The sequence below is a fragment of the Sebastes umbrosus genome, chromosome 13 (assembly GCF_015220745.1).
Source record: "Sebastes umbrosus isolate fSebUmb1 chromosome 13, fSebUmb1.pri, whole genome shotgun sequence".
NCBI classification, from domain to species: domain Eukaryota; kingdom Metazoa; phylum Chordata; class Actinopteri; order Perciformes; family Sebastidae; genus Sebastes; species Sebastes umbrosus.
In genome coordinates, this window is record NC_051281.1 from 9002204 (window position 1) to 9023968 (window position 21765).

General features: G+C 40.9%; 1 protein-coding gene across 10 annotated transcripts in view; it reads right to left on the reverse strand.

Moving 5' to 3' along the window:
• stxbp5l (syntaxin binding protein 5-like) overlaps nucleotides 1-21765 on the reverse strand; it is a 169959-nt gene that overhangs the window by 30620 nt on the left and 117574 nt on the right. For 6 of the 10 annotated variants that reach the window (XM_037788943.1, XM_037788951.1, XM_037788949.1 and 3 more), the window contains exons 15-20: nucleotides 20702-20916; nucleotides 20321-20484; nucleotides 18595-18720; nucleotides 13659-13810; nucleotides 10362-10430; nucleotides 8153-8218 (exon numbers count right to left, since the gene is read on the reverse strand). In XM_037788943.1, the coding sequence (XP_037644871.1) occupies nucleotides 8153-8218; nucleotides 10362-10430; nucleotides 13659-13810; nucleotides 18595-18720; nucleotides 20321-20484; nucleotides 20702-20916 (792 nt within the window). The remainder of the gene's footprint in view (nucleotides 1-8152; nucleotides 8219-10361; nucleotides 10431-13658; nucleotides 13811-18594; nucleotides 18721-20320; nucleotides 20485-20701; nucleotides 20917-21765) is intronic. The other 4 variants (XM_037788952.1, XM_037788950.1, XM_037788948.1 and 1 more) reach the window with 1 other exon arrangement.

Below are 21765 nucleotides of genomic sequence, written 5' to 3' on the forward strand. Positions count from 1 at the left end.
ACATCCCCCCTCAAAACATTACTTTATAGCAGTGCATCATCAGAGGCCCTATTTTCGTGACATCATCACACAGTTCATGCGGTGCACACAGAGTCACTTTGGTGACACAGCTTTGTGCGTCATTGCTACTGATCCAAGTGGTCAGAGAAAAGTAGCACATGAAGCACAGAAGTGGCTCTGACAAAACAACATAACATGGCAGAGCAAATAAGGGTTGAAACTGTAATGGTTCAATTTGAAATTTTGTATGGCTGGACATAAGATAGCATTTCTCTTACTGGAGGATTTTTACAACATTTATGCAGGAAAAGCTTCAACGGTGTATTACTTCATTCCTCGTTTTGGCAAAAGTGATAATATTGTTGCATGTGTAAAACAATTTCAGGTGTGATTGCATCCATTGTGTTTAAAGCAAAATCATTGCAAATGAAAAACATGATGACCAAACTTGTCAAGGAACATGAATTTAGCTTAAAGTCCAGTGTGTAGGATTTAGCGTCATCTAGTGGTGAGGTTGCAGATTGCAGCCTCTCCCGTGTGCCAAGCGTGTAGAAGAACTACGATGGCTGACGTGAAAACGCGAATGGCTCTTTCTAGAGCCAGTTGTTGTAAGATTAGGTCATTTGGAGAATAGCAGAGCCAGAGTGTGTGTGTGTATGTAGGAAGTGAGTGGTGAAGCAAGAGAGAGAGGCAGTGGTGGTGAACGAGCGAACAAGTGAGCTAATGGAGCAGAACACAGAGTTAGTTTAGCTCTGAGAATATCAAGTGAATGTACAATGGACGTTGCAGTTTGTGCAGAAGTAAATGCTGCATCTCCTCAAGACCAACACAGGTTTACTGTGTCTTGTTTCCCGGCGGCTGGATGGAGTGACGGGGTTTAACTCCGGAGCGAGTTGCGTTATCGACTCCGACCCAAGCAGGAAAAGTTAACACAGTGTTTGGTTTGTCCATTCTGGGCTACTGTAGAAACATGGCGGCCGGCTCAGTGAAGAGGACCCGCTCCCTATGTAGATTTAAACGGCTCATTCTAAGCTAATGAAAACACAATTCTTATTATCAGGTGATTATACACTAAAGAAAACATATTTATTAATATTATATTCCATTTATGCCAATAGATCCCCCTAAATGTCACACACGGTCCTTTAAGAAACTACCTGAAATATGTTACAATATTTTTTTTTAATCTTGATTCACTAATAATAGAGCCCAAAATGATGCTTCTGTAACAAACTGAGTAACTTTAATACATTTGAGCATTTTTAGGCTCGTCATAAACAATATTTGTCCATATAATGTTTTAAACCATACACCTATACTGTTTATGAGTAGCAGCATAATGCAGTTTTTTATTATGTATTATAAATGGCAGTGCAGCAGCAACTGTTGGTAGACTTATTTTTAGTTCTATCAAGCCACTTTGAGCTGCATGGAGCTGAGCAGGTGGCACCACCAGTTTGACACACTGTAAAGTTTCAGCCCATCACCTCCTCCCTGTCTCCCCTGACACTCTCACCGCTAAAAATATCCTGCCAGGTCAGGCACCGATCACTGGCATCCTGGCACCTCGGCTTGTTAGTCCACCTCACAACTGGGCCTGGTCAAGTAAACTTCAGCCACAAGAGACGTAACGCTCCCAGAGGAGATGTTACGCATAACCCCAAAACCAAAACAACACACTTCAGGACATAAAAAAAGCAGACAATGGGAAGGTTGTGGAGGGAGACAGCTTTCAGGCAGGAGAAGGGCCAATTACTGGGCCTAATGACAAAAGGAAGATAGGGAGAGGGTCAGGTAAAAGAGGGGGAACGATGTGTGAGGGAGACGAGAGAGATACGGCTGCAGTTATTGACACACGGGGTGAATCAGGACGATGCTGGCTTCCTTAATAAGCTGTCCACAGTCTGTATGTGGCCTTGAAAAGACACAGTGCCGGGGACGGCCAGACAGCCTCTAATGGCCATAGAGAAAGGTGGAAGTTGATATTCAGCAGGAGGAAACAAACCATGAACTCTTCAGCTATCAAGCAGAGCACAGCTGTGTTGCCTCATTTGGCTCCAGCCATAGCTAGTTTAAATGTACTCTCGCATTAATATTGAAGATTTCTCTCAAGTTAGGTCGCACTGCTATTAATCATTGTTAACATTTCCATCTTGATTGCTGATTCTGAAACTGTACTCGGCTCCACAAATCCCCCCCTCTGTGGGTAAGTGAATCAGACACTTGATCACAGTGTGCCGTGCCGCGTCTGTCCGCTGTGCTTTTCATCCGGCTCTTCATAATTCTTTCTTTCTTCCATTTCTCTAATTAGCAAATGACAGGCTTGTAATGGGACAGAGTGACCATGACCTAGTCCACACTTCACAATGCTGAAAGACGCTCTGCCAAGACAGCAGAGAACATCTTGTCCTGGTTTTGTTATGCGGTTCTTATGCTCTCCTTAAGAGGCTGGAGAGAGAACAAGAACAGACAAAAAGACAAGCTCGAGGATGAGACAATTTCTGTATCCTGGACAATACTGATAGAGCCAATCATGGAAGTGCAGCTGCGACAAACATTAAACAACATAATTTTTAGTGAATTAGTATTTATAATGTTTTTGTCAGGGATGCACAAAACATTGGAAGGCATATTTAATACGAAAATACCTTTACTGTTTTTGCACTTTTATTTTTTATTTATTTATTATTAATAATGAATAAATACGTTTAAAAATAAATACAAAATAAATACAAAATAAATGCAAAAATTCATAAGTGAACTTAAAATAAATAAAAAATAAATAAAAAAATAAATAAGTGAACTTAAAATAAATAAAAAATAAATGCAAAAATAAAAAAAATAAATTTAAAATAAATAAATAAATGCATTTAAAATAAATAAAAAATAAATGAAAAATAAATAAATACATTTAAAAGTTAATAAAAATAAATACATAAAAGGGGAAATTAATTAGAAGAGTAGATAGATAGGGGAATTAATACAAAAGTAAATAAATAAAGAAGAAAATTAATGTAGAAACATACATTTATTTCACATTTTATCAATTAATTAATGCCTACATTTAATTTTAATATTTGTTTTGTACATTTATATAGCTATTTATTTATTTATAGAGTCATTTATTTATTTATTACACATTTTTGATTTTGTCAGGTTCCGTCCTCCATAGCTTTCTGCCTTCAAGGTTGAAATGTAACAACACTGCTCACTTGCTTGTAGCACAGTCCTCCATCACAAAGGAGCTGAATGTTTCAAAAGCCAAAAATCTCAGGACCTGACGGAGTGATTTCTGAGTGACTGAATCATTGGTGAGTCACTCTATTCATCCTCCTGTGGACACAGTACATTGGTATTTCTATTCTACTGGGCAATAAGATGCTTACGTATGTGCTATACCTGCAAATAAGCCTCAATAGTACACAATTTGGAACAGCTTTCAAAAGTTTACCTGGTAGACAGAAAAGCAAGACTCAAGTTCAATAAAGCAGGCTGCTGTTGACTGATTTTCTGCAGTAGTTCTGTGTATACATTATACCAAAGAGAGGTTAGTGCAATATACTTTACTACTGTATTGTATATCTAGGTCTGTCTTTCAGAGGTGGGACCAAGTCATTGTCTTGCAAATCACAAGTAAGTCTCAAGACTTTGCACTGAAGTCCCGAGTCCTAAACTTTGAGTTTTGAGTTCTAAACAAGTCATAATGCGATCTCCACCAAATGTAATGCCATTTTAACAACAGAGTAATTGGTGCCAACTGTAGCGTAACGTTAGTCCTTCATGGTTTTCTCCTGCAACTTGATTGGATGCTGTCGGATTGGTTCAAACAAAGTGGATCTGGGGATTTAAGTGTAAGATAATCAAATGCAAGTCCCAATAATATTTTGGGGGATTCAGCAGTAAACAACAAAAGATAGAAATTCAGTTTGTTCGGTTCAGTTATTTCCCCCACGAGTAAATACTCTTCCCAAACAAATCAATACAGGATCTCTAAAAAAGTAAATAAACCTGACATCTCTGACGCTGTGGGAGTTACCTCTGGTACCGGCTGGTTGATCGTCTTTATGCACACACTTTCTAAATAACATACTTTTCAATCTTTGGGCTTTGGGGAAGGTATTGAGTATTTTCAGTCATGAGTCACCGGTGTCTAAACCTGCAGTAGGCAGTATATTTTTGGCATCATTGGGCAAAAATTCCATAATAACCTTTCAGCATATTATAATTCAAGTTTTCTGAGAGATAACTAGACTTCTGCACCTCCTCATGGCTCTGTTCTCATGCTTTAAAAAAATCTAGCCCTTGACGGAAGACTTTGACCAATCACAGGTCATTTCAGAGAGAGAGCGTTCCTAATGGCTGGGCTCCGGCTGGTGGGCGGTGCTTGATATTTCCTCAATTGTTGTCAACAAGGCTGCCGGGTCACAAACTTTCTCATTTAACAACTAAACAGTATGCTACAAGATGTTTCTGAAGACATTAGAGGAGAGAAATAGGCATTACAGTAACAGAATATTGATTCATATTTGATCAGCGCTGCCTAGTTTGACCGTTTGGTCGGAGTTCGGGAGTGATTGACAGCCGGCTCATAGACGGCAGCTGGACGGCAGACTCCAACTCGGCTCTGATTGGTTGTTTTCCTTCAGTCTGTTTAGGAGAGATTACCTGTCTCATGCACTACTGTCAGGGTAAAGTAACTGTTTTATAAAAATAACTTTTTAAAATCATATTTGCTCCAATTCTACGCTCTGCAGCTTTAAGTCCGAGTCGAGTTGCAGGTCTGGTAATTTGTCAAATCGAGTCTTGAGTCACCAAATGTGTGACTCGAGTCCAATCCTTGTGACTTGAGGCCACACCTCTGCCATCGATCCATGTATTTTCAGCTGTTCATCTGGTGGAGGATTGCGGCAGCATCAATCTAAGCAAAGCAACCATCACACCAGCCACATCTTCTAGGTCCTCCTGGGTTCACCTGAGGCATTCTCAGGCCACGAGGAGTGCACAATGTCCCTCCAGTGTGTTCAAGGTCTGCCCCAGGGTCTCCTCCCAGTTGGACACCTCCACAGCGAGGCATCTGGGAGTCACCTTGCACTGATACATACTACTCCAAGCTCTTCTTGGATACCTGAGCTCACACACCCCTCCCTACAGGAGTTGCCAGGTTATTTGGGGTAAAGCATCGTCTCTGTGACTCTGGGAGGATTTCCATTGGCCTTTGTCTTGGTTAAGGGGGAATATGAGTCATTCAAAGGCTTGGACCCATGAGGCCCACACAGTCCGACAAAGCAACATGGAGCTAAGTGAGCTCTCCACCTGTAAGGACAGGGGTAAAGTGCCAGATGGGAAGTGGTAAAAAACAGCAGTGCCCTTGGTGGCCTGAAAGCTGTCAAATTATTTTTTCATATAAAGAGCTAGCAGAAATCCCCAAAGCTTTTATTCTCTGTAAAACACATCAGACTAATTGAATATTTGCACACCACTCTCATGCACCAGCGTTCATATACTCCTCAGGATAAATTTAGTATTTTATCACTGGCTAATGATGTCTTATTATTACACAAATATGAGCTGTGGCCCATCCTTGTTTGTGAGAAAAACACAGTTTCACTGCACCTCTGCTTAGTTCAAAGACATAATATTTTTAATTCCCAAACATCCTCCACTTCCCCGTAGGATCACATTTTCCCAGAACTAGTATTAGTTATTACAAAGAGTTTCAAAGTTTCAAATTATTTCTGTCGGCAGGTTTTTCGCAGACGGAGTGCTGTTTCTGGAGGCTTCAAAAAGATACTGTTAAATTGTTCCTTCTTTTTCCTTGAAAACCATCTGAAAAGCACAGATTTGCCAACGAGGCAAACACTAGAAAGGGATGTCACAGAGTATGACATGAAGCCCCGTGTTGGAGCTGAGATTGAACGGTTCTTCTCATATATTTCACAGGTTTTATGCAGAAAGAAAACCAGTTTGTGGGAGTATTTTCATAACTTTTAGGGGAAAAAATACCTAGATTGCACAAAAAGAAATAATTCTAAAGATGTTTTTTTTTCTATAAATCCACTAGTACTTAGTATATCTAATATCTGTTACATATAAGAAACATCACTGATACATTTAGTTGGTTTAAAGTTAATCGTTTGGAAACTAAAGCCTTCTAAAGCCCACTATGCCTAGAGGACACAGCATGCTTGCTCGGCGGTGTCTTAAGCACAGATTTACACACTTGCACACTTTCTCCATTTGACCTTTAAGCTCCGAATTTGCTGAGATAAAGTGTTTTCCCCAAACAGCTACAGAAGTGCCTGCTGGGTAATGTTCTCATCTCTTCTCTCCCTCCATTATGTATTTCTGCTTCTTTTTTTTGCAATCACAAACACACTCTCTTTTCATCTGCCTCGTCTCCAACCACACAAACCTCAACATACTATAAACAATCTCACAGTTTAAAACCTTATCTATTGCATCCGACTTTTACTCAGAACCCAGGAATCTCCTACATTATCTTCTAATCTATGATAACACGCCACCGTCCTCTCACACTGCAGCTCATCTCTTCAACCATCATATCTACAATCTGTGATCCTGAAAACCAAAGCAGGCGACGACATAATGAATATAACATCAACTACAAATATTAAGGACATTTACATTATATGCTTCACCACACCGTTCCCCTCTAAAGAGTCATGTCTATTTCATTATACATCCTGTAGCATTTAATTTAAGTCAAGCACTGTCTGCTACACACACAGACATGCCAGCAAATATTTGACTAAAAGCAGTGCACAGGAGGGTTTTATAATATATTATGGATGATACAAATAAATAATTTAACCAGCTGTGAGAACTGTTCTGGTCTGATTTCAGATATTTAAGCCTTGATGCAGGTTACTGCCACAAGTTATCAACTGCAGGTCATCACCACTGTAACGCCCAGGACACACTGGATGTGTGAGCAGCGCGTATGCGTCGCGGAACCTCTTGCTTTTTATTTCAGCTCCCATGTTAACAGGTTATGGTTCGTGTCCACAGGCTCCATCCTTTCCACACTTCCCATTCATGGTCTATGTAAGAAGCCGTGCAATGCATTCTGGTAGCGTGGCGGCGCGAATCGAGAGACGGGGCGTCACGTCGCCCCCTCCTCATTTGCATAAATTTGAGATCTAACCGTCGTCGAACTAAAATAAAGACGGATATAGCAACTGCGAGGCGTATTTCTTGCATAATTGTTTTCAGAAACACATTTTGGTGAACTATTTTCATAACATAACCAAAGAAAATTTCCTGGGAACAGCAGCCCACAAGAGATCTGAGGTCCCGCCTATTTTTCCCACATGCCGCGTGGTTCACAGCAATGACAGACAGTAAAAGTGATCTTTTTGACAGTGTTTTGACATCAATAAAATGGCCAGTATGAAAGGCAAACTCTACGTAGAAAGAAATGGCTGGCAGCAGCAGAAACGCTGCCGGTGTGGACGCCACACGCGCGAGAGACGCAGCAATTCAGCGAGGCAGCCATTACGAGCTGTTCATACGTCCAGTGTGGCCCGGGTGTAAGCATGTTATAGGGCATGCTCTCTTTAGTCATCCCTATGCGTTGCTTTCTTTATCTTTTACTCTCAGTCTCTCTAAACATGAGCTGCTGGCTACTTTTATGCTATCCCAACAGTGGTTGGACTTATAACTCCGTCAAAGAGAAGAAGAAGAGCAGTTGGACAAACAAGAAAGTCAAAGAGGCCTAAAAGAAAGAGGTAGAGCAAATGAAAAGTGTTGTCTTTTCTCTGGCTTACCTTTGTGAAATAATTTCATGACACTGAAATAAAAGGAAGACCAGCTGGAAGCTGTGACAAAATGCATCAGATATGCCACAGTATACTGCAATAAAACTGTCTGATAACTGCATGACATTTTCAGCATGTCTTGCCCTTTTTTCAAAACATTGAAATGTATTCCATCCTCCATACTACAGCCTCAAACAGCTGCCATTCACTCATCAGGTGCAGATGCTCTGGTGACGGGTGTGAGGTGACCACAGGCTGCATACTGGAGGTATCGCTCACATTGAAAGACAAAGGCATCCCAGCTTCACAGTGCCAACCACAAAATATATTTCCATACGGGGAAGGTGGTGTTTGTGTGTGTGTCAGCAGGTTACCTGAAGTGGGCGACTTGCTTCTCTCCATGTCGATGGACTGCTGGTTGTCAGAGAGTTCAGTAAGGCCTGCCACAGCCAATGTCAGCCGAGAGGAAGAAAAAGTAGAACACACACAATCTGTCAGAAGATTTTAACTCTGACAGTCGTACGGATTTAACAGAAGTCAGCTTGGTTGATGTCAGCCACGCAGAGCCCCAAGAAAGAGCTTAGAGTACAGTTCCTCTTTGGTTTATCATCTCTGATAAGCTGCATAAATCAATTCCCAGTATTTAATTATCATTTGTGAAGGTGTTATTTGACATTTGCTATTTATCTTTCCCCTGTGAGTGATTCATTTACTCTTCCAGGAGCAGAGTGGCTGAAACCTGATGTGACCTGCACTACAATCTGTTCAATGTATATCGACTTTTATTTTCAATTTCCAAATATAATGTCTATTAATTGCAATCTAAAGTGTGTAGTGCAAATCTCATGATAAAGTGGCATTTACAAGCAAAACACAAAACAGAACAAACACAAATTTGATCAGGATCTGATCAAATCTGATCACATGCACCAAACACAGGCCAGAACGAGAAGAAGTCTACTTCCTTTTGAAATAAAACACCAGAAATGCTGAGATGTTTAATTCTTCTGTCTGACTACAAATGTGGGATGTTTAAGCCGCGCTCATTAGAGCTTCATTAACAGCCTCACTGAGTCGTCACAGTTCAAAACATTTTGATTAATTGAATTATTTCTCTTCAGTAAAAGTTTGCAGCAAAAACTTCTCAATGCAAATTCCCTTCAGTCATTTACGCTGGCTGTGCAAATGATTGAAGACATTGAAAGGGGAGTGTGATTAAACCTTTACTGTAGTATAAAACTAAGAATTCCTTTGTAATATCAACCAAAAGCCCACATTTTAGTTTCACTAGGCCCTTTATTCACCACATTACGCTTCAGTTGAAATATACATCACATGGATCATATAATATTTATAACTGCCCTTACTTGACAGACTCAAAGGAGTGGCTCTCTGCAAAGGACATACCATCAGACATGACTGGAATAGGGCCGGTCTGTTTTATATGGCACTTTCATTCCAATCATCTCTTTGGTTTGTCCCTTTGCTTTCAGTCCACATCACGCCTTCCCGTCCCTATGATGGTTGATGGTGACCATCTCCATCAACGCCAGTATGTTCCACCACAACACTGCCCCAGACCTCCCAAACCCATCCCCACCCCCACCCGCTGCACACAACAACCCGTTCTCACTCCCAACTCGTCAAATACCGCTGTTTGGGCAGTGCCCCTTGGTATTGGAAACCAACGCACGGAGGAACCCTTTAGTGACAGTATGTGACGAACCGGGCTTTCAACTAACTCCATTGTAAACCAACCCATGGCGTTATTCGATGGTCAGAGCAACTGACGTAGTATTAATATCGTAAGAGACTGCTAAGGGTGGGCGGGAGGGGCGGTAGATGGGTCAAACAAACACAAGACTTTCAACCAGGAGGCCGGTGTTTGTGTCCCGTGTGAAACTAAAAGTAACGTTGACTTTTTTTGTCATGTCAGTCTTTAGTCACGTTACTCGTTTAGTATCGTCAGTCCCATGAGTCACGTGAGTCATTAGTACCGTCAGTCCTGTGAGTCGCTTGTCACATGACTCGTTTAGTATCGTCAGTCCCGTAAGTCCCTAGTCACGTGAGTCGCTAGTCACGTGAGTCATTAGTATTTTTAGCCCTGTGATTCACATGAGTCGTTAGCATAGTCAGCCTCGTGAGTCACGTGAGTCGTTAGTATCATCAGTCCTGTAAGTCATGTGAGTTACTAGTCACTTGAGTCGTTTAGTATCGTCAGTCCCGTGAGTCACTTTAATCACTAGTCACGTGAGTTGTTAGTATCGCCAGACCCATGAGTTGTTAGTCAGTGAAGTTAACGTCAACCACGACCGTTTCTTAATCCTAACTAAGTGATTGTGTTGCCGAAACCTAACTTCCTGTGAAAACGGAAGTTTATTTTGAAAGGACACTATGCATGTAACGAGCATATATTGACACGCCGTCCTTGGTCCATCCAAAAGTATCGCAAGAGGGGTACCCCGTGTGTCGGTCTCCGATGCCGAGGGGCAATGACCAAATGGCGGTATTTGACGAGTTGGGAGTGAGAATGTGTTGCACACAAACACAGAGTCCCCCAGCCTTCAGGAAGGCCCGACTTACTCTGATAGGATGTACGGATCCTTTTCTTTGAGTCTGAATAAAAGTTAGACAGGCCGCGCATGCAAAACTCTGTCAGGCAGGCCCGCATGCCCACACCAGCAGCCACAGAGTCACCAAAAGGTAGGAGGAGGGGGAGGAGGAGGAAGAGGAGGGAAGGAAGGAGTAGTGGAGAGGATGGTGGGCGGGAATAAAGTGTGAGAAGTGTAGGTAGAGAGATGAGAGAGGACAGGAAGGTGGGAGATGAAGAAGAGGAAAAGGAGAGGAGGAGGAATCAAGGTAAAGAGTATGTGAAGGTAAAGTAGGTGAGGATGGATAGATGGAGTTAGGATAGGACGGAGGGAAGGGAGGGGAGGAATAAAAGGAAGGAAGGGGAGAGAAGAACACACAGGCTTAGAGAGGAAAAGAAAGAGCAGGCAGCAACCGAGTTAGTGTCAGGGGAGGACAGACAAGATATACCCGCTACTGCTGCAAACCCCACAAACGCTGATGTGACCGGTCATTTGCACGAGAAGTAAACTACTGTGTTAGCAGGCAACATATCATTTATCATTACTTACAAAGCAGCATCAAAATAAATCTCCTGTTGCATCAAATAACTGCTTTACATTGCATTTTGCTTATATACTTTTTGCCATAGGCCTACTGTCCTAACATGGTATCAATAATGCATTATAACTAGGGCTGTCAATCGATTCAAATATCTAATCGCGATTAATTGCATGATTGTCCATAGTTAATCACAATAATCACACATATTTTATCTGTTCAAAATGTACCTTAAAGGAAGATTTGTCAAGTATTTAATACTCATGTCTGTAAAGGAGAGACTCGTGGGTACCCATAGAACCCATTTTCATTCACCTGTCTTGAGGTCAGCGGTCAAGGGACTCCTTTGAAAATGGCCATGACAGTATGTCATGGTTGGTACCAATAGATTCCTCAGGTTTTCTAAATTCATATGATAGCAGTATTTTCACTCTAGCTTTAAAACTGGACCCGCTACAACCCCCAAAATATTGATTGCGTTAGTATGTTAAAGAAATTAGCGGCGTTAAAACGAATTTGCGTTAACACGTTCTATTGAGTAAACTTTGACAGCCCTTATTATAACTAGAGAAAGACACTTAAAACGATCAATAAATAAGCATCAATTTATGAAATGAATACACTAAATTTGGTAGACATATATATAGTATACACATACAAATCATGTGTGAGGACAACAGTTAAACATGTTGTGGGAAGGACAGAAAACTATGTTCTAAAACGTTACTAAAAAGAGAAGAGGCCAGCAGCTTAAAGATAGTTTGGCCTTTCCACAGTGTTTTTGTCGTCAGTATTATATCACCTCCAGCATAGCATGAGCTCAAAATCATACCACCGCCACCTGGGGTACAGAAAAAGGTTACAGTCGCCTGTTTTTATTTTTCCTTCCATCTCCAAATTGATTTTAAAGACCCGACACAGAAAGACTTTTACGGAAGAGGAAGTTGGGAACAATAAGTACTGTGGTTGTCAATAAAAGCACTTATGCAACAGCAAATGAAGAAAGTGGCTTCTAAAGCTCAAAGTCATCCCTCCATCTACAGTAATATCCCCTTCACACAAATCCTGAATACCTGTAAAGCATTCCCAGCTCCACTTATGGGAATTATGTAATACGATCAGTCAGTACTTTAAGTTGCTGAAAGGACCTCCGACATCTAAAATATTAAACCGCTGGAGCTGCAGTGCCCTCGAAGGTTACTGTGGGGTCAAATAAGAAAGGTGCAGCTTGTGTTTGAGACAATATAATGGGGCTGGATATCTCCACATTAAGTATAAATAAGAGCCTTCTGAGACCATCACCAGCCGAGAACGGTAGCAGAGAAAAGGGAGGCAGGGGTCAGGAAGTACAACGAGACCTCTGTGGCTTTAGACTACAGATCTATGCTCAAGCAGGACTAAAAACAGAAAGGACAGAGAAACCAAATGACAACATGCATAATAATGCCAAAGTGTTAACATGCTCTTCATATCATAGTGCAGATCTGGGACAGGCATACTGAGATGGACGGGTGTGTTTCTGTCTTTGTATGTTATGTGTGGGAGAAAAAGAGCAAAGAAGAGAGGGAAGAAGGAAGGTTGGACTGATTTTTGAATGCTGATGCAGAAACTCATCTTTTTGGATGTTACTTGGATCATTGTTATCATTCATCAAAAATGTGTCGAAGACAACGGTTATTTTCCTCATTTTTTTGACAGCAGATTGGTTTTGAATATTGCAAGGTGTAATGGAACGTAGCATCCACAGTGAGCTGTTAGATGAAGAGCGAGGTAACCAACTACTTTTTCTTTTGCTGTTTGCAGACTGATGCCGTGTGCAGCACGGTTGCTCACAGAATGATGGAAAAAGGCCAATTATTTCCTGACTTCTTTATTAAAACGACAATAGTTTGTTTTGCTGCCCCCATTATTCTGGGACCTGTAGTATTAAACCACATTAGCTGTTACCACCAGTAAATGGGGTGTCGCCAAAATCAACCCGGACTGAAATCTTACGGATTGCCCCTTTAAGTAAAAGTAACAATACCAGATAATTAAATACTTCACTGCAAGTAAATGTCCTGAATGCAAAATCTTAATTAGGAAATAGTTAACAAGTACTGTTTAAGTAGAAAAGGGTATCAAAAGTTAAAGTAGATGAATGGCTTTCAGAGTTATATTATGTTATTGGATTTTACTACTGATACATTAATGTGTAACAGAAACTTTAATTCTGCAGCTGGCAGAAGTGAAGTTTAACTACCTTATATACTGTTGGCCAGTTTAAACTGTAAAAATATGAAACAATAATATTTTTATATGAATATTTTACAATATTTTATGAATCAAAATTGTTCCTACAGTAAATGCAAGAGCTATAATACTAGAAGATTTCATCTTTGTTTGGAATCTTAAATGCCCTTCATGTGTAGGGAAAGCCTTTAACCTGATCAAACGGTATAGATCAGGTTAAAGACTTGAGAGCAGGGGAATTGATCGACTATACAAGAACCACCTGCATCATTGATTTCAGATTACTCATGAAAGATAGATCAGATTATTCTGATAGATCAGTCTAACCTGAGATAGAGAGGAAGGGGACAGAAGAAGACAGAAAGTAGAGCCAGAGGAAGGACAGGAGAATAGATGACAGTCTGGATGTAACAACAACATTATGACACGTTATTGTGTGGTTGCACAGTGAGTGTTGGTTGTACACGTGCATGTGTGTGTAGGCAGGATCCCAGAGGTGTGTGTGTGTGTGCGTGCTACCTGAGGTGGACTGTCTGTTCCTGCGGGGGGAGCGGGTAAGGCGCTGGTAAGGGTCGGCGGCTCCGTACAGATCCAGTGTCGACATACACAAGAGGATGGTTTTCTGCAAGTAGTCCACCACCGCTAGGCCATTACAGTTCCCAAACGCCAGACTGGACACACACAAACGCAGCAAGGAAGCACGTGCACATGCACAGACACACACACACACACACATTTGCATTTACATGGAGGAGAAAGAGTTATTCAGCTGAGACATTTTATACTGCTGGCAGGTTTATTTCACCTGTTTATTCTCATTGACATTAAAGGTGCTACACGTAGCACTATCAGACACCGTCAAATTAACCGTGACATTTTGGTCTAATTACTGTCAACAAAGGCCCGTCTTTATCTCACACTGCTATTGCTGCTGTTTTAGAATTTTAATACCATGATTTCCCATAAGCCCCATTGCCACCTGCTGCTCTAGAGCCCCTGGCTTAACTGATGAAACTTGTTGGCAGTCATTTTTCATACAAAAGATGTTCCAGTTGACCAGAATTAGACAATATTCACAAGGAATGGTTCTTTCAATCCAGCCATCAGAGGAAAATGCTGAAATAAGTGAGGCGAATACATTAATGTCACTCAAGCTTGTTGCTGCCCAGTCAATCATTGCTCTCCTGTATCCACCATGCAGATGCCTGCTTCACTTTACATTACTGTCACATGGTCAGATGGTTCGAGTCGCGACAACAACAACCGCAGTGTTGTCTCTGATTTGGAACATTTTTACCAAGTGTTTGAAATGGCTTTTTGTCATGTAGTTTGTGTAAACAACAATTTCAACACCATGATTACGCATTTGAAAACACATCACTCAGAATAAAACCAGCAAGTGCGAAGGCAGCGGTGGCGAAAAGCCTACCCTTATCTGAGCCTTTCAGTACGAGCGACACTTCAACACAGCTTGAGTCTCACTACACAAACGGCAAAAAAGACATTACCGGGCAACTCGTCATTCATAGAGCAAAGCGAGAGAAGAAAAATGGTGGGAAAGAAAAGAGTTCTGCTACAGTCTGTCATCAGTTATGTAACCACCTCCCTTTTTTTCAACTGTTATCAGGCCATTAAATAGGTGTTGGTTTTATTGGTCACTATAAGCCTATAAGCTAAAAGAAGTCTGATTGTAAGTCTACTCAGTAAACATTGTAAACATGAGTTTATGGTCTCAATCGCTAGTTTTAAGTCGTCTTCAACACAGCAAGATGTTCATTTAGTAAATTATGGTCCCATTTAGACACAAATAGACCATAAAGCAGGGTATGCTTTTGGACATGGCTACCTTGTGATTGACAGGTCGCTACTACAGCGTTGTCCGGTCTAGGAGTTGTCCGCGTTTTCGTCTTACAACTTTAACCCTTTCACAGTGTGTTCTCAGTTCATTAAAGTTAATTATAACATATTTGGTTGCCTAAAAATGTTGATGGCCAAAATGTTGACCTCCACCCCATATGGAGTTTCACGCAGACAGACTTCCGCTTCTGCTCCTGTCATAATAACTACGGTCGCTAGAGGTCGCTGTCGTGTTCATTTTTAACTTCTTTCGGTGATCTACCATGTGTATAGATAGTAAAACCTAATATGGGGTGTAGTAGGCCCCTGTTGGTCCACATCTATGGTGCTTATAGCGACCGATAATACCTATTTAATGGCCTGACAACAGTCTGATCGGCTGACTTTTTATTCGCAATTTCAGGAGAGGAATTCAATCAGTCAAGTGCAAATAGCATTACTACACTTACTGTCGTACAGACTTTCATTAAATTGACATACATTTAGCAAAGAGAAGTTAATCCCAGTGAGAACTTAAGCTGTCAGTGAGGTCTCTTCTTTGCACATTTATAAATGATACAAAACATTTTAGTAAGACTTAACAGTGAACTTATCCTTTGGTATACACATTTGTGACATGGATGAGACCTGAGGAGACAGCTGTGTGCTGTTGTGGTGTTTTTAGTAATGTGTAAAGACATTAATGTGGCAGTGATGTATTGCCGCTAAGTGGAGTCTTTGTGTTATGTGTTTTTATGTTGCTGTTTCCTACTGTAATGCTTCTTTTATATTATGTTCACTGTCACCATTTTAACAGATGTCAATGATGGACGGATATTAAATTCTGCTTGCAACATAACAAGTACAACATACACTAAAGTGAAGTAAAAAGGAACTGAAATCTAAATGTGAGTGTGGGTGTGTGTTTTTCATAAGTCGGTTTGAGGGGAAAAAGCAAAAAAGAATGAAACAAAATAAATCAATTTCCGCAATTCTATTCAAGCTGTGAATAGCTTTAGAGGAGAGAGGCAAATGAAGGCCCTGCCTTGACCCCTATAGATCTGTTTTAAAAGAGCTGTGATTTTATTGGTTTCTGCCAGCAGAACTTCTTTTCACAGCAAAAACCAGACAAGTGGTCTTAAAGCAGTCTGGGCTCAGGAAGTTAATCAACTTCTCTTCAACACAAACACACTTATGTTTTTGAAATTTTGAAAACTTAAATATTATAAAAAAAATGTCAACCATTACTCAAGTCAACATCAGGTACTTTGCATAGTTTTACAGTTATATGCTATCTATAATGAAAGATAGCAGAGACAGAAAGGAGACAGAAGACGACGGACAGAAATAATAAGGTTTCAGCCCACTAGAGGCTCGGTTCAGGCTCAGGGGTCCAGTTTACTATCTTGAAATTAAATTTGTCAGGTTCTGACTGCAGGCCTGCACACACTGCAGTGAGGAAAGCTCAATGCGGGCAACTTTTTGGGTTGTAACCCAGCTCTGCCTGTGTGAAAACAACAATTTTGATATTGACTGTACTATGTAAGCAAAAGCGGTGCTGAATATGGCATTTCATAGTCCCTCGACCCCACATCCCAATATCCAAATGCTTTTAAAAAGTAGCTTCTGTATTTTTCAACCTGATCGTCTATTTCCCCATGCTTTTGTGTCTAATTGACTAATGAGGACAATTTTTGAAATTGGTCCAATATTGAGGGAGAGCGCTGTAACCAGCAGCAGCGAAACAAACTGCGAAGGCAAGTGAGCAGCGTCAATGTAACGTTACGTTCACTAAAAGTGCTTGTTTTGGCAACCGACAGGCTCAGATTGGTATTATAAGTGTCTGACAACATTATGGAAAGGACCCTACAGAGAAATAAAACCTTTTTCTTGACCTTTGGCTTGATCCGGTCTGTTTGTTATTGTGTCCAAGTCCCGCTTAAGCCATCTAATTCAAAGACCTCATCCACATTGTCGAAATCATTTAAATATTCAGCCATGACATTGAAAATATTTTAGATAACACTAAGCTATGCTCTCTGTACTCCAACACAACAAAGTCTGCCAGGCTGCCACTCGCTTTTCCACTATTCCACTGTTGTCTTCCCACAACACGTCACCTCGCCAGATTTTTGACTTCTCCTCGAGCGAGACTCTTTCCATAATGTTGTCAGACACTTATAATAACAATCAGAGCCTGTCATGGCAAAAACAAGCTCTTTTAGTGGACGTAAATGACGATGCCAGCTTGCCCCAATAGCACCATATTGCAGCCTGTGAGCAGCTGCCGTCTACAGCGCTCTCCCTCAATATTGGACCAACTTCAGAATTGTTTTCCCCACTAGTCATTTAGACACAAAAACATGGGACAATAGGGTCCAGGTTGAAAAATACCAAAGTCACCCTTCAAGCCCTCATTCTTCATAAATAAATAAACACTAACATGACCAGCTGGTGTTATCTCCAGGTGTGTACTGCTCTCACTACATGCTCGATAGCACACTTACACATGACAGACTGACCTATTTAACCTGCCATGTATCTCGTTACTACTGCTGCTGACAACTGCTATTCACTGGCCACCACCTCGACCATCACTCACTTTATTCAGTGTTACATCTATGGCCACAGAAAATATGTTTTTTTTGTATGATTGGCTGGCAAGTGGTACATTTGTTTGTCAAGACATCTCAAACCGAGTTACTGGAAACCATTTAAACACTGTTCTAACCCTGTGCTCAGGGTTTATTAACTGCAGTCAATAATAGCAACAATACTGACCCTAACCATGCAGCGGTTAAATGTACTACTTCCATCATTTCTGCGTGTCAGAAGAGCTTGACTTGCCAAGTTATTGCTAAACTAATAATGCTACTGTAATATATGCTTGGTGTTTCTAACTACTGCTGGTAACTTTTATTCATTGGTCTGCAGCTATGGTGGTATTGCAACCTTACTTCACCTTTTAAGTATTTCTAAATTATAATACTCCAAAAACTCAACATATAAAAATGGAGAGACGGGCCAATGGAGACACAGATACACACAGACAGATGGAGCGTACACACCAACATGCTGTGTGTGGCTTAGAGTCGGTGTGTTAGATGATTTCTAGAGGTTGAAGTTTGAACCACTGACAAACTGTCTCCTCTTGCTGCCATTTGGAACCACCGACATGCATTCCTCTGTTACAACTTTAATATAAGATGAATTATCTGGTGCTTTGCTGGGTTACAGCTACCAGCAATTTACATTTAACAATTAAAAAAACCTTCTTGGTCTGTCAGTTGTAACCTTAGTAAAGATTCCACTATCTGCTTTACTTCCAATAATGCTGTTAATGACGGCACTATAAAGCTCAATAATCGTTAAGTTAAAGCTACCATTGCACCAAGACAATAATCAAAGATTTCAGAAGCTTTGTCCGTAACCAATTTGTGCAAACTCCTCTAAACTATAATAGGGATGACTGTCCTGAATGCAGACTAGCAAAGATATGGAACCAAATAATGAAGAAATGCCTTGCCCATATTCCTAATCTAGACAAACAGATGAATAGTCACACAGATGGATACTTGGACCAGCAGACAGAGAGACTGCCATGCATCTGGAGACTTACAGGCCATAGGCAGAGTTGATGTCCAGGCTGGTGATCTGTTGTGGAGGTTCTCCGTCTACCCACAGCAGCTGGATGACCAGCTCCGCCTGGTAGCCAGGAGGAACCCGAACCATCCGGTCCTTCACCCTGAAACAGATGTAAAGAAGAGAGTACTGTATAATATAAATACAGTACTTAAGCCCCGTTTCTACCAAGAAGTTCCTGGTAATTTTTAGTCCCGGGAACTACTTTTCAAAGAACTAAAAGCTTCCTTCAGCCCACTGTTGTCAGCGTTTCCATAGCGGTGTAAAGACCTGCAGAGATTAGGTGAATTAGTCAACTGACGTATGAAAAAGCAACATGACATGAGACGAGGGCTGCTGGTGGTCGCAGTTGTAAACACCCATTTCATCTAATAAACACGTTGAAAAAAAAGAAACAGTAGGATTCGTCTCACTGCAATGATATTTACTGCTGCATAATATTTACTGATGAACGTCGGATGTAATGAATGAAATGCAGAGGAGGGAAATGAGGAAAATTAAGAGCGTCTGTCCCCACAGCAAATCATCTGATGGTTATTTATTTGTGCTTTAGAACGTAATCGGCGTGAAACAAAATAACTTTTCTTTCACAGCACCATCTATCACCATCACTATCTCCCTCTTCTAACGCTACCGCTCGCCCTCATAATCTCTCTCTTTCTTTTACCCTCTGTCTTTTTTTAATGAGTCGGGAGGCCGACAGCAGAGCCTAACTTTACTTTCAATGCTGTCAAACAAAGAGTACTTCCTTGTTTATGAGTGAGGCAGTTCACGAGTTGAAGCCGTTAAAGCAGTGTCTGTGTGTGTGTCTGTGTGTGTGTGTTTGACTAAACAGCGACGGTTATCCCCGCAAGCTCCACCCTGAATATCCCGGTACTTTCAGAAAGTACTACACCCCGCCCAAAAAATGTCCCCTAAAAATAATTGAGACCCTGGTCCCTGCGGTGGAAACGCAATGAGCTCCTCAAAAGGTTCCTAGTTCAGGGGAAAGTTCCTGCGGTGGAAACAGGGCTTTAGTGAGAAAGAAACACACATTGCAACATGTTTGTTTCCATAATGAAAATTCACTGGAAAAGTGTCAGTAACTAACGGCTAAACAGTGAGTATGCATGGAAAATGGGGTGGAAACTGCAGATTGATGGATACATCTGCTACAAATGTGCACGTACAATCATATATATCTATAACAATCTAAAACAGCATACGGTATTGAACATGGCAAAGGTCAAACATGGTGGTGTCTGTGAGGTTAGAATGCAAAATGATGGATCCCACCAGTGCAACAGGCTAATCACTGCACTTTGAATGTAGTCAATAAATACATGACGGCAACATAAAGGGCAACCTGTTTTTATATACATCACCCCCTGACAGATTAGGAAGGACACTGTAGTACAAACACTAAGGTGTCATTAGTTTAGATATATAAAAAAAAAGTTCAAGTCACAAGCAACGACAAAAAAGTGAATCCAAATCAACAGAGGAGCATTCATATCCAGCGTTTAATTTACTGTTAGCTGGATCTTATCATGTATCATAATGACTATTGAATTATGTCTTGACAGAGGAGTTTGCTCTCCTGTTAAAAGTTTGATTGTTCGTCTATTTGATATAAATATTCAGTTTGGTTACTGAAAAAAAACCCACAGATATTTGTTGTTATTTGTTGCGGAGAAACTCTGATGTGTGTGAGGAGTTCTTACTTAAGGCAGGGGAGGCTGTCTTTGTTCCCCTCGGGTGTCCGACTGCCGGGGCTAGCTGGGTGTTGGGGTGAGTGGGGGCTGGACTCTGAGAAGCAGGGGTTGTTTTCATTGTCGGACGGAGAGATGACATCCTCCGCCTCACACTGAAGACGCACCTCTAGTGACTGAGGATGACACAGACACAATATGAATAGTCACAATAACTATTTCCAATCCTGTAACAATGTGACTACTACAGTGAACTACAAAAACACAAGGCTCGGATCATAACATATTTCTGAAACACAGTCACTTAAGATTTTGTAAGAATTACCTTACTTACACTCCTTACATAGCGCACCAGGATGTCACTCCTTTTACCTTGATTCTCATGTCACTCACCACTATCTGAGTGTTGGCATCGTATTTGCTGAAGCGATACAGGATGATGTGGGACGAGATGCCAACCACACAGAAGATGCGACTCTGGGTACACCAGTTGACCATCTGAATGGCGAAGGGGTCTTCCTCCACCAACTCGGCCGCCCGGCCCTCAACTGGCTTTGGCTTCTCAAACGCTTTGGAGGTCTTCAGCTTGTACAACATCTGTAGTGTGACTGGTTAGAGAAATGGTTCGTTTTGGTGAAATATATATCTGTTGGTTTAGACCTTTACATGGGATTGTAAAAAAGATACAATAACAGCAGCCTAATACCCTCCATCTGCCTTTGGATTCAGTTTTATATCTCGCTATTCTCCATCATCCAGAAAACAATAATATTTTCATACCTCTTTTTGTCTCTATTCTCCATTTGGTGGGCCATTTTCACCATGAATAACTATGTTTAGTGCAGCTGTATAAAAGGCATTAGGTAGGTAATGTGACTGGCTGAGAGAAAAGTGACTACAGCTCTCTGATTTTACTTCACACAAAACTGTGCTGAGCTTTTATCAACAAAAACAGCTAAGGTAGGAAACATGCATCCTCATTGTTTGTGCAACATTTATTTGTTGATCAAAGGAGGACTTGAGTCATTTATAGCAAAGATAAATGTAAAATAATAAGGAATAAAGAAGAAAATAAAGAAGATATAAGGAAAATACAATGTCAAAACATTATGCGAGCTGCATGGTATTAGAAAATAACCTCGTGTTTTTTTGACATATAAAAATAAAATGGTTTAATGTGTGTATTATTATCACAAAAGGTTAGAAAACTAACTAACCAGCATGCCACCATACAGTAGCTTTAGGCTGGTATGTTTAGTTTGAGCTCTGAGAGTAAGCAGGTATCACTAAACTAAGAAAATTAAGGTAGGCAGATATGCTGCAATGCAAAGTTAAAGGAATCCACAGACCAGAGAAAAACCTCTCATTTACATGCTGGGTGTTTAGTGTGTAGCCATCTGTGAACGTCACAATGGGCCTTTTATTTGTTGTAGAGCATCTCATATGACAATGGTGCT